The sequence below is a fragment of the Tursiops truncatus genome, chromosome 11, assembly GCF_011762595.2.
Source record: "Tursiops truncatus isolate mTurTru1 chromosome 11, mTurTru1.mat.Y, whole genome shotgun sequence".
In the NCBI taxonomy this organism is placed as follows: domain Eukaryota; kingdom Metazoa; phylum Chordata; class Mammalia; order Artiodactyla; family Delphinidae; genus Tursiops; species Tursiops truncatus.
In genome coordinates this window covers 15,847,009-15,860,145 of record NC_047044.1, presented here as the reverse complement: position 1 = coordinate 15,860,145, position 13,137 = coordinate 15,847,009, and the positions used below count along the sequence as shown (strand labels likewise).

Below are 13,137 nucleotides of genomic sequence, written 5' to 3'. Positions count from 1 at the left end.
TGCTGCCTTTGTACTCTTAAACCTGGGTGCTGTGGCAGGGAAAATAAGCGCAGTGACAGTAGTGTAGTAGTTGGTCTTTGAGCTTACCATGAACAGGTACCAAGCAAAGGTGAGAATAGCGGGAAAATCAAAGAAATATTTGTATTTTCTCATTGTCCAGGTTAGGTTGGTGGTGACTTATTACTGGTTGAAATAACTAGTAAGTGGCCCAAACCTGTTCTAACACTCAATGAGATATTTTAAATTGCTACCTATTGACATGAATTTTCTCGCATTAATATGGTCTCCTAAATGAGTTTCTTAATTTTATACACAGTGTGATCTTAATCTATGGGTTTTTCAAATGGGCTTGCAAAATTACAGACAAGCCCTGTTGAACTCTAGTTCCCACTGTGTGGACTCTTCGTTCTTCCATGTCTGGATTTCATGCACCAAGTCTAATCACATGATTTTATGCACCAATAATCTTCGCGTTCCATACAGATGATAGTGATTTGTCTAACAACCCTTCTCTCTTTCTTAGGTGAGAAAGTAGAAAACAAGCAAGTGCTTGTAAATAAGTCCATGCCCACAGTGACTCAGATTCCCTTGGAAGGAAGTAATGTGCCCCAGCAGCCGCAGTACAAAGATGTGCCCATCACGTATGTATTGGAAATACATTGAAAGGTTTTTAAAAAGAAGGAATAGAGGAAATTGGAAGTTAGCTCCTTTTGGCTGGTGACTCCCAGATAGACATCTGCCCAGTTTCAGCTCCAAACCAGCACCTGGACAGCAGGGGCCCCAAACCCAGATCCAAACCATCTTTCTCCCCTCGCCTACCCCAGCCTCAGACATGCTCCTTCTGGGTCCCTCCCTTGGTGAGTGGCACTGCCATCCTGACTCCTTTCCATTACAAACCTTAATTTGGTAAATCCTGTAAGTTCTCTCTCCTTAGCAGTTCTCTCATCCACCGATGACAGCTGTAGCTGTCTGAATTTGGCCCTCCTCTCCTGCCGGACTCGTAGTTATTGGTGACCACTTAGCCGCCTCCAGTCTTGTACCTCCCCACATCTCTCAGGCTCTCTCTGTTACTGCCAGAGTAATTTTTTCCCCTAAATTACTCATCTCTTCATGTTACTCTATTGAGCAACTAGAATAAAACTTGAGTAGATTGAGTAAAACTCTCAGTGACAGTGTTGCCTGTAGGATAAAGGCCAGATGAAATAGTAATACATACACGACTGTCCGTGACCCTTGGCATACGTCTCTAGCCCTACCCTTTTGCACATTGGCCCCCATATTTCTAGTAAATTGTCTCTTATTCTCCAAATGTTCCATCTGACTTCAGTGCATTTACTCATGCTGCTCCCTCTGCCTGGAATTTCATTCCCTCTGGTCAGGACTCAGCTCTAGGGTCCCCTCCTCTGGGAAGCAGTCCTTGATAGCCTGCCCCTCCCTGCTACCACTGTCATCCCCAGCCCCTGGTAGGACTGACTGTCATCTCCCTTGGGCCTTTCCTCTTCCCCATACCACTGATAACCTTCTTGCACTTACCTTTCTCTCCTCCTTTATTGGTTGTGTGTTTCTTTGGGGCAAGAACCATGTCTACTTAATCTTTGTATGTCCAGAGCCTACAAGGATCTGACACAGAGTAGACTCTGAATAATGGTATGAAAAACAGATAAGAGGTGAAGTGTGTGAAAAAATTCACGATGGGAGAGCTGAGTAGATAAAAGTAATATTTAAAAAGTGGTTAATAATTTGGAGTTGAGTAACAGGTTCCAGCTCAAATCCCAGGTCTGCTTTGTATGAGGCATGTGTCCTGGACAAGTGCTTATTAACCTCTCTTAGCATCAGTTTTCCTATAAGTTTTCCTTATTCCTTATTTCCTGTAAAGGAATAACAACATGTGAATAGTATGTGTGGTGAAGATTAAACTGCATTATGCCTGCCTCATAATAAATGTTAGCCATTTTAAACTAGGACTGTACCAGGGAAATTGTCACATTTGAATTTGTTATTGAAAAATGAAAGTCATTTTTTCAGAGCCCAAAATGGGAATGTCAAAATATTCTGTGATAGGTATTACATAAAATATGGCCAGGGTGATAGGTTCACAAAGGGCAGTTTGAAAACTCTGCTTTAGTGACTTCCTCTTAATATTAGCTACAAAGGGGCAACGGATTCATATATTGAAAAAGTGATGATATCTTCGAATGCTGAAGATGCTTTTCTGATCAAAATGCTGCTGAGACAGACAAGGCGTCCAGAAATTGGAGACAAATTCAGCAGTCGTCATGGGCAAAAAGGTAAGTTGTTTCATTTCTCAATTTTTTTATATAACTATAGTAAAGTATTTATTAACCACTTTATATAAGAACTACTTTATAACTGCTCATTAGAAAAATTTAGTATGTGTGAAAAATTATTACTGTGTTATCAGAAGTATTCTCGTTTTATTTCTCAGATTAACCTGTTTATATTTTAATGGCATTTAAAAATATACCATAGTTCTGCTTCTCTATGCTATTTATTTCATTCTACAACTGCTTGGGCCAAAATTATAATTATAAATACATTCTAGATGATGTACCTACTAAAGTACGAGTGGCTGTTCAGAAATAAATAGTAATACCTATTTTTTATGAAAGGTATATATTTAAAATACTGTATGTTCTGTTGGGGCATGGTATCATAGGATGTCAGCACCACAAGATACCTTCATCTGCCCCTTTAGTTAACAGATGAGGAAGTTCACACTCCGCTTGGTAAGCAGCCAGTCAAGGCTGCGCAGCTGGTCACTGAGCTGGTGTTAGGACCCTGATCTCCCACCTCCAGTGCAGTGCGTGTCCACTGCATAGTGGTCCTTCTCCTACACGCTGCTTCTCCAGCTCATCCCACTGGCGAGCCTCACTCTTCCCGTTGGTGGTTAATGCTGGGTTTTCATTCATTTTTGGTTTTGTTTTGTTTTGTTTTTTTATCTTCAAGAAATGTGTGTACTGTGTCACTGTTGATTAACTCATTATCAGTAAGGTCTTTTTTAGTCAATATATACCTAGTATTTAAGTTTGTCCTGGGTTTGAATTTTTTCTCTGTTTGCCACTTACTAGTTTTAAGAACAGCAACAGCAGCTAACACTGTTGTGTGTGGCAGTGTCTTCAGCACATTATATTTCCTAACTCATTTGTTTTTTACAATCCCAGGACGTAGGTGCTGTTATGATCTGCATTCTATAGATGAGGAAGCAGAGGCACAGAAAGGTTAGCTGCTTGCCCAAGGTCCCCAGCTGGTGGCAGAACTCGTTTCTAAACCCTAGCAGCCTGGCTTCAGAGTCCATGCTCTTAACTAACTACTATGCTATCCTGACTGTTAAGCAGTTAGGATTGTGCCTGACACATAGTAAGTGCTCAAGAAGTGAGAGCAATGATCATTAATACTGGCTGTTATTCATTCACTCTTCAACTTTGAACCTCACCTTTGCTTATAAATTGCTGGTATGGTGTCTTCCTGTTTTTAATTGATTGGTTTGAGGATAATTATGCATTGTATTCTTGATGATTTTGACTGTTTATTTGCCAAGCAAGTATATCAAATTTTACAATTTGTTTGGTCAGATGAATCTAGCCTTAGTTGTCATTCCATCAATGAAACTGTTTCAGACTAAGATACTATTTCATCAGAAGCATTTGTTAGTTCAGTTAACAAACACAAGATTATTTCAGCCTATCAATATTTTATAAGAAAGAATTGGTTCCATCTATAAATGTGAATTTGACACCTCTACTTCATACAGTTTCCTAAGATGCTAATTCTTAACTTTTGAGTGTTTTTAAACATATCTTGAGGTTCTCGTATTTTCCACTGCTTACTAGTGAAAGTCAAATTCTCTGTATTGAGACTGTTTCTCCTTCTCTCTTGGTCTTGACAATTTCTGAGGTACACTCCTGAGTCTTTCTGGGGTAGCCGTGGCCTTGTTAACAGCCTCTATTTTACTTGACCTATTACCTAGACAAGAGCAAAGCTTGATGCTTCCCTTGTAAAATGTTGGCACTGGGGGCTTTACAAGAATGCACACCATAAGAGGACATCTCCACGCTGAATCAGTTTGCAAACTTGAAGCCCAAATCCTTGTGCATTACTCCATCAGAGTATTGTGTAAAGAGTTGAAGGCTGGAGTACATTTCAGTGATTATCCACTGTGTTCTCTCTCCACTAAACTTCTTGAGGACAGGGACCGTGTCTTTATATTCTCATAAGAGCCTTTCACATAGTAGATACTTAGTAGGTAGTTGCTAATGGTTGAATGTATGAATGAATTGAAGGTAGGGGGAAAGTGAAAAGGAACAGATTCCCCACTCTTGTTGGATTGATTTTACCCAGGTTTTAATCTGTATATTATATATAAGTGTATATATGTTACAGTATAATCAACGTGCTACTTTTGAAAATGAAAACCACACTTGATTAGTAAGTTCCTGTGAATGCAGACCGCTAGGTAAAATGTCAACAAGTCTTTGTGCTGTTGCATTTTTGCAAACAATTATGGATAATGTTCATTGACAGAAGTGGTTTCCAACTTGCAGTGATCTGAAACATAGCAGATTTTAAAGGTCTGTTCACTCTTAGGGGGCTTTGACTAGTACATCACTATATGAAACTGAAAAAAGTCCTCCTGGGTCTCGATGACCTTTCACTTGTAGTGAGGAGTTTATCTTGCTAGTTTTCCTTTTCCAGATGGCTTTTAATCCAAGGGTAAAACCTTCTGATTAGCCTAGATTCCTTTGATATTCCCTTCTCTTACAGCTTCATTAGATTTATTGAAAAGATTGGGGGGAAAAAAAAGCAAACAAAAAAATAGGTAATGTAAACTTTAACAGAGTAATGGGAGGAATAACATAGGACGCTTAACTGAACATAATTTTTATTTCCTTTAAGTATAATTTTTTTATTAAATAATAAATGCACATGGCTTAAAAAAGTCAAATAGTACAAAAAAGGACGGCTTGTACTAAAAAACATAAGTCCTTGCCTTTCTTCCAATTCTGCTTCCTAGAAGCAATTTCGTCTCATCTTCATCTTTGTATTTCTAAATAATATTCTTAAGCAGCCCTATATTGATTCATCCATTTTAGATGTCACCTGCTGATCTCCCATTGTGACAGGTAGGAGGACCGAGCACTTTGCTACCTCTCTTTCCTGCTCCCAAGCTCCATTCCCTCATAGATTTATCATAATTTTGAGTTACTTAATTATTTAGATTGTATAGTTTGACTACATAAATATTGTTCATTCCCAAACCAAGTAATTGTTGAGTATATTTCCTTTGCTATGTAACTTTATTTTTTCAGAAGTTAATAATTATCTCATTTAAAATTTTTGCTTTATTTTCTTTATTCTCCTTACCATTCTTCTATACCGTCAACAGCCTCTCAGCACAATCTTCCACGTGATCAGTAGTCTGTTAGGATCATTTTTTCCCCAGATGATTTCTTTCATAGCACTCTGACTCTTCCTCCTCCAAACTGTGGCGGTTATATACTTTGAGCCAGACCTTCCCAGCCAACGTTTTAAGAATCGTAATAGGTGGACTGAGAGATTAATCCTTGTAACCCTCAGGAATGCAGAGCAGAGCCTGGGGCAGCCAAGGCCCTGAGCAGCTCATCTTGTGTGCCCTAAAATGTTTTCCAGAAAGGTTGGGAAGCACTCTGTGTTAGTTTGCTAGGACTGCCAAAATAAAATGCCACAGACTGGGTGGCTTACACAATAGAAATTTATTGTCTCTCAGTTCTGGAGGCCAGAAATGTAAGATCAAGGTGTCATCAGGGTTGCTTTCTTTTAAGGGCTCTCTCCTTGGCTTGTAGATGGATGGCTGTCTTCTTCTGTGTCTTCACATCATCTTCCCTCTGTACATGTCTGTATCCACATTTCCCCTTTTTATAAGGACATTAGTCATCCTGGATTAGGGCCCACCCTAATGACCTCATTTTAACCTGATTGCCTCTTTAAAGACCCTGTCTCCCAATAGGGTCACGTTCTGAGGTACTCCAGGAGTTAGGACTCCAACATATGAATTTTCGGGCACACAGTCCACAACGCACTCTAAGTCTGCCGAATGGTAGTCATTTATGAAATTCCCATTTGAGCCCCTGTTTCTTGGCTCTTCCCATGTCACTTTTCTCTCCAGCCCACCCCCACCCCCATAGTGGGGTAGTCCGTCCGTTACGTTGCCGAGAAAGTGTGCATGGAAAGTAAATTTTTTGAGCTCATGTATGTCTGAACATGTTCTGTCATCATACCTGATGTATACTTTGGTTGAATATAGAATTCTAGATTTTAAAATTCTTCTCCCTAAGGATTTTGATCGCATTGCTACATTATCGTCTGGATTCCATGCTACTTATCTGAATTGTAATGTCATTCTTCCTGATCGTTGTGTGTATGCTCTGTTTCTCTCTGTTTTCCTCCTTCCATCCTTCTCTCTTTCCTCACCCCACCCTGCTCTCTGGAAGCTTTTACTATCTTCTTCTTGTCTTGAATTCTGAAATTCCATAGACCCTTTTTTCATTCCTTGCCCTTGGAAATCAGGCACCCTCTTATTCTGGAAGTTCAAGTTCCTTCAATTCTTGGACATTTTCTTATATTTCTTGTTGGTAATTTCTTCTTCATCATTTTCTCTGTGTCCTTTCTGGGTTTCCTATTAGTTAGATATTGGATCTTCCAGATTGATGCTCTAGTTTTCTTACCTTTTCTCCCCCCACTCTCCATTCTTTTCTCTTATTTTTCTTTCTAGGCGATTTGATCGATTTTATTTTCCAGATTTTTTTTAACCTACCTATTATATTTTTAATTTCTAATTACAATTTTAAATTTAATTTGTACTCCTCCTTTTTACAACAACAGGTATATATGTATATATTTTTAGTTTTCTTTTAGCTTTACTTTTTTGGTTGTTTTGTTTTTTGTTTTTCTTCTGTTTCTAATTTTGTCTCCGTTTCTAGAGAGATTTTTTTCCCTCCTATGTGTTTTAGGGTCTGGTTGTTGTGGTTGGAAGCTTTCCTTTAATGTCTGCTGCCTCCTTGAACTTTGAAAGCTCTGTGTCCCAGGGACAGAACTTGTTGACTGGTGGCTGTCATTGTAGGTTGATCAGGCAGCGAACCATTCAGTTTCTACATAGTAGGATCTTTCTAGCTACTGCCTGAAGGTTGCAGCTGGGAATGAGGGTGGGTGCAGTGCTTAAGGCTATCAGCTGACCTTCTGGAAGCCAGATAGGGGCAGGGGGCTGCAGCCCCTGGTTCAGTGCACAGACTTTCACTTTATTCCTCTGTATCAGGCCAGCCCCTCACCCCACCCTCCACTGTAATTGCTACCTGTGGATCATGGGTCATTGTGGTTCAGTTTCTCGGGTAAGTTTTGGGGTAGAAGGGTAGTTTCTTGGCTGTATGGGGTGGAGAATAGAAACTCGGGTTCTGATGATTTCTTATACAGACATATATTTCTACAGATGTTTATTAAGTATCTCCTAAGTGTCTGGTACTATTCTAGGCCCTGGTGATAAGCAGTAAACAAAACAGACAAAATCCCAGCCCTTGTGGGGCCTACATTCTTGTGGGCAAGAGAGATAATGTTAAGTGCTGAGAAGACAAAAAAAAAAAAAAAAAAAGATAGGGGAGCAGAATAGGAAGCATGTGGGGCAGGAGTGGTTAGTCCTGAAGTTTGAGGTAAAGTGGTCGAGGAGCAGCACCTCATTGAAAAGATGACTTTGAGGAAAGCCCTGAGAGCAGTAAGGGAGCAGACCCTCTCAGGTGGACGAGCAGTGGAGGGAAAAGGAAGGTCTGAGGCTGCAGCCAGCCTGGAGTGCTCGAGGCCTGGCCACGAGGCCAGTGTGGCTGGAGCGGAGGGAGTCAGAGGTGAAGCCTCGATGGTCACTCTGTGAACTTCGGCTTTTACTCTGAGGGAGAGGGACGCCCCTGGAGGGGCCTGAGCAGATGAGAAATATGATAGGGCGAGTGAAGGAGCAGTGATAGCAGTTAAAAGGCTGTTTTAAGAGCCCAGGTGGTGAGTGGGAAAAGCCTGGTGGCGGGGGAAGTGGTGAGAAGGGATCAGTCCAGACACATTTTTAACGCGGAGCCCACTGGAACTGCTGATGGATGGGGGCCTTTGAGTCGGTCCCGCTGCCCTCAGCCCCACACCTCATCCCCCTTTTGCCAGCACTTTGTGCTATTTCCTGAGCCTTCCCGGGAGTGGCAGTGAGGGCTGAGTCAGCTCACTTCCTCGTGCCTCTGCTGCAGGTACTTAGGTTTATTTTTCTCCTTCTTTCAAGTCCCTTACTGTTCTTTCCTCTATTCGTCAGCTTTCAAAATTCTCTCTTGTCCATTCTTTTTCCTTATAGGTTTCTACCTTAATTTTGTCAACTCTCCTGTTTGGAGAAGGACTTTTGATAAGGAGTTTGAGAAGGAGTAGAGATAAACATGTGTTTCCTCTGCCCTGTTTACTGGAAATCCATATGTCCATTATTCGAGAATTTTCAACACAAGAATGCTTAGTGTGCCTGGTTGTTTTCTCTGCAGTTTATAGAACTGAAGTTAAAATTATTTTAATAAAAGGTGAGGAGGGTTTTTAGAGCACCAACCTTTTGTCTGCTGACCAGAGCCTTGCCTCCAAGGTACCTTGTTTTGGGTTTTTTTTTTTTTTTTGGTTGTTCTAATCATTTCTAAGATTTAAAACTAAGTTAAAAATGTTTAAAGTTCACACACTCAGAATTATGACATAAATGCTAACAATTATCAGAAGAGTATTAACCACATTTTGTCAACTCTTAATTATCTGAGAATAGCTTATCTTTTCCCTGGATTATTATTGTAACTAAGGTCTACCATTTTGATCCTTTCCTTGAATGTCACCCATCTGAAGTCAGAGGCATGACAGTAGCAGAAGCCTATTTTTTCAAGTTCTTTTCATTTATATATAAATTGTAAAGATTCAAAAATAGCAATGGTTTTAAAATATTTGTATATGTTGTTGTTAAATATCAGAATACCTTGTTTGCTAACTTTAAGTATATTTTACATTTATCGAGGATAGGAAACATGCCCTACTAATTTATTTAACCCCCCCAAGCCCCCATCACAGCACTCTGCATATTATATGGTATTCACTCAATGTGTCTGTGGAATAATTAAATATCTTAAATGTACAGGTATAACAAGACAAAATCTTCCCTCCCCAAATTAGTATAACTTATTCTTCCTAGTAAATATCAGAAATGGAATGTCTCATCTTTATCCAGACTGGTACTAGGGCTTTCATCACCCTAGATTCATAGCTCCCCAGTCCAACTGGCCAACTGGCCACACAAGCCCACTGAAGCTTTTCCAACCAAAATAGCTAAATGCATATGCCACCCATATGTGCACCCTGGGCTTCAGTGGGAATCTGCCTTGACAGCCCAAAGAAATCTATTTGGTCATATTTAAGTCACTGCCATGGGCTCAAAACCGCGTTGGGCTCTCTAGGAGGTAGAAAGGAAACTCAACCCTTGGCTAATGCCCCTAAGGAGTTGGCAAAAAGATGAATACAAAGGATTACATATAGTTAAATAGTAAACTATATGGTGAAGACCATTCATGAGAGAGAAGTTGAGAGCTTATTGTAGATAGGGACAAAATCTCAGAGTTTAAAAAGACCTTTTAGAAGTCTAGTCCAAATCCATCTTCCCCAGTAAAAGAATTTCTTTTAGATTAGTTTTGGCAGATGGTTTTCCACTTCGCACATGAGCTGTGGAGGGGGGCCCTTGCTGCTTTCTGAGGCAGCCGTTCTGTGGTGGCACCGTTCCGATGGTTATATTGAGCCTGAGTGCGCTTTCCTGTAATGTATACGCGTTAGCCCTGCCCTGCCTTGTGGGCTTACTGAATGGGCACATTTCTCCTTTTCTTCATGGCCACCTCTGTTCAGCGTTCAAAGAAAGCCTTCAGGTTGAGAAAAAGTACAGCAAAGAGGTAGAGGTCCTGAGCGCTAAGTGAGCAATTTTATCCCTTTGAAATGGAGACGGTTTCCTAGGAGTTGTTACTGGGATTAAACAAAATGATGTGTGTAAAGCAGGGAGCACAGCGCCTGGAGCACCGCCAGCAGTCAGTAAAGGTAACTGCTGGTAGGTCTGTCCCCTGTCTTCTCTTGCAGGCTGGGCAGGAAAGGAAGGCAGGCTGGGTGGGGTCTGGACTTGGAAGGCTGTGATGAAGATTTTTTTTCCTTTGAAAGAAAAAATGGGGAGCAACAGTAAAGAGCAAATCAGTGCAACGTGTTGACCGACCGGAATAAAGAGAGCCAAGGAGAGGAAGGAGGCCATAGTGACTGGTTTTAAGCCTGGAAATGAGGGCACCGATCACAAAGCAACTCTGTGTCTTGTTGAACTTGAGATGATGGAGGATCATCTCAAGTGCTTATATTATTAATTAATTGATCCATTTCTGGAGCTTTCACTATGTACCAGGCACTGTTCTAGATACTGGGAATACAGTGGTAAATACTGACAGGGTCTCTGCTTTCCTGGGGTTTATGTTTTCTTAGGGAAGGAAACAGATGGAAAAGAAGTAAATAAAAACACAAACACAGTAATTTAAGATAGTGATAAGTGCTGCAGATGAAGGCTGATGTGAAAGAGTGACTGGTTTGCGGGGAGAGGGGGTGTACTGTGGATTGATGGTCAGGGATGGCCTCTTGCACAAAGCGACATTTGAGCTGAGACCTGGAGGATGAAAAGGAGCCAGAGAAGCAAGGGTCTGGGAGAGTGAAGTTCAACAGCCCCGAGGTATCAGTGAGCTTGGCATAGTCAGGGAACAGACATAAGGCCAGTCTGGCCAGGCATGTGCCTGAGGAGGAACATGGTTTGAGATAGTGAGAGAAAAAGGATTAGGCACATACTACAGGGCCTTGTGGCTGAAGGAAAGGAGTTTGGACTTCATACTAAATATGTTGGGAACCAATAGGCCTGTTGGATGGTGAGTGTAAGCAAAGGAGGACAAGATCTAATTACTATTTTAAGAAATCACCCTGGATTCCATATGGAGAGCAGACTGGAGGGGAAGAGAGAGGGAAGCAGGGAGACTGTGGCAGTGGTCCAGGGAGGAGAGGACGGTGGCTTGGACAAGGGCAGTAGCAGTGGAAAATTGGAGAGAAGTGATGGATTCTGGATATGTTCTGGAATTAGAGCCAACAGGACTTGCTGATGGCAGAGATGTTGGAGGAGGAAAAGACAGGAACTGAGGGTGAGTTCTGTGGCCTGAGCAACTGGCAGGGCTATTTACCAAGAAGGGGAGGACTGGAGAAGGAATGGTTTTTTTGGAGTTAGGCAAGGGCAGGGGTTGAGATTTTGGCCCTCAGGTTCGAGATGCCCATTAGACTCCAAGTGAAGAGGTTGAGTAGGCATTTGGGTATAGAGTCGGGAGCTCCAGGGAGAGGTTAGGACTAGAGATAAAATTTGGGAGTCACCTGCATTTATAGTATTTACCTTTTGTGTATTAATAGTTTATAAGCATTTTCATCTATATTCCATCCTTTAACCTTTACAATTCTAGTTGATGTTGTTATTTCTACTATACAGAATAGGAGATTGAGAGTTGTGAGTAGCTTGCTTGCCTACTACAGCTTAGTGTTGGCAGAGTCAGGATTCAAATCCAGATTTTTGATTCCAAGTGCATTGCCCATTCTGTTAATTCCAGTTGAGGTGTTTCTTTTCTCTTTTGATATCCCATTACCACTCTGCCCCCAAGGTTGCCATATTTCCTGAGATTTCCCCTTGGGAAAGACACAATCTTTCCTTGGGACAGAATTCTAACATTTCTTAATATTATATTTAATATTAGTAATTTAAATATTAATTCTAGTATTTCCTTAATGAGACACAAAATTCCCTTTCTTCCTGGATAAGCAGCTTCACATAGCACTCCTGCCACCACTCCAGGGGAAGCAGTATCCTCACATACCTTGTTTTAGAAATGTCTGCCAAACCCCCATATTAAGATGTACTCCTAACACAGAGCTGTGTTTCCAGGTATTCCTGCCTTTCTAAAATCACCTCATTGTAAAACACTGTCCCCACTCCCTTCTTTAATTGGCCCTCTGGTCAGGCTTGGTAGCTTTGGTTAAAATCCCATATCTATCAAGAATTTGAGCATAAATAAGAGGAAGTAAATTTTTGAGTTCTCCACTTTTCCCATTCTCCTGATTCATCTGGCTAGATGTGATACTTAGAGCCAGAAGAGGAGGGGTACTTGAGGGGAGTGGCTTGGACAGTGCTGGCGGGGAGCTGATTTGGAACATTCACATGCAGCAGGCACAGCTGGCGGCGTCTATATGGAGCCGTGCAGCAACCCAGCCCTAAGCGTGGGACCCAAAGATGAGCTGGATGAGGCCTGAAAGAGTTGGATGCCAGCAAGTAAAAATGTGAATGAGACGGAGAACAGTCCACAATGTCGGTTATGCTATTGTGATTGTCATGAAATGAGCTGATGAAAATTTCATGTGTCTCACCGTGACTCCTACAGTGATTTCTTTCAGTTTTGGTCTAGATATACACCAGCATAAGTGCAGTAGTTAGTTGAACTTAGTTTTTACTCTTGAAATATAGAATTGTTTGGAAATTATATATATAGGTAACATCTGCAAGCTGACACACGTGTGTTCTCTATGAGAAAATATAAAGATTGTTCTGATGTAGGTCATCTTTATGCCCATCTCTTTTTGCCCCTTCCACTTAGAGCATTGAATTTGTTATTCTCAGTGTTCAGAAAGCGATGTGGCCCTGCAGATGTTCTGATTTTTGTCTTTTGTTAAAAGTTTACTTTGACAAAGCTGTTATTAGGAATTCTTTTTGTATATGCATACTACGTAGATGGCATTTCTGTACCTAATGCCTCTCAAAATATCCTCTCTAACAATTAAAGGAGACTTGAAAATTTAGTTTCACGGAACATGAGCGTCTCTCCTGCTCAAGCCTGTTCACTTCAAAGGTGGTAGGATAATTAGTAGCTAAATGAAATAAATGTGAAGAGGAAGCTAAACAGCAGTAGCTATGTGTTCTATGTTATAAAAGCTCAGCGAGAAGATTGAAGAGGCCACAGTAAGTGGGTGATCTGGGGCAGGAGAGTCAGTACTAAGCAGTTG

The 13,137-nt window shown here is 41.1% G+C and overlaps 1 protein-coding gene across 3 annotated transcripts in view; it reads left to right on the top strand.

Moving 5' to 3' along the window:
* Nucleotides 1-13,137, top strand: part of POLR3B (RNA polymerase III subunit B) — a 115,486-nt gene that overhangs the window by 79,124 nt on the left and 23,225 nt on the right. For all 3 annotated transcript variants that reach the window (XM_073788239.1, XM_019918362.3, XM_033866175.2), the window contains 2 exons: nt 524-641; nt 2,146-2,288. In XM_073788239.1, coding sequence (XP_073644340.1) covers nt 524-641; nt 2,146-2,288 — 261 coding nt within the window. The remainder of the gene's footprint in view (nt 1-523; nt 642-2,145; nt 2,289-13,137) is intronic.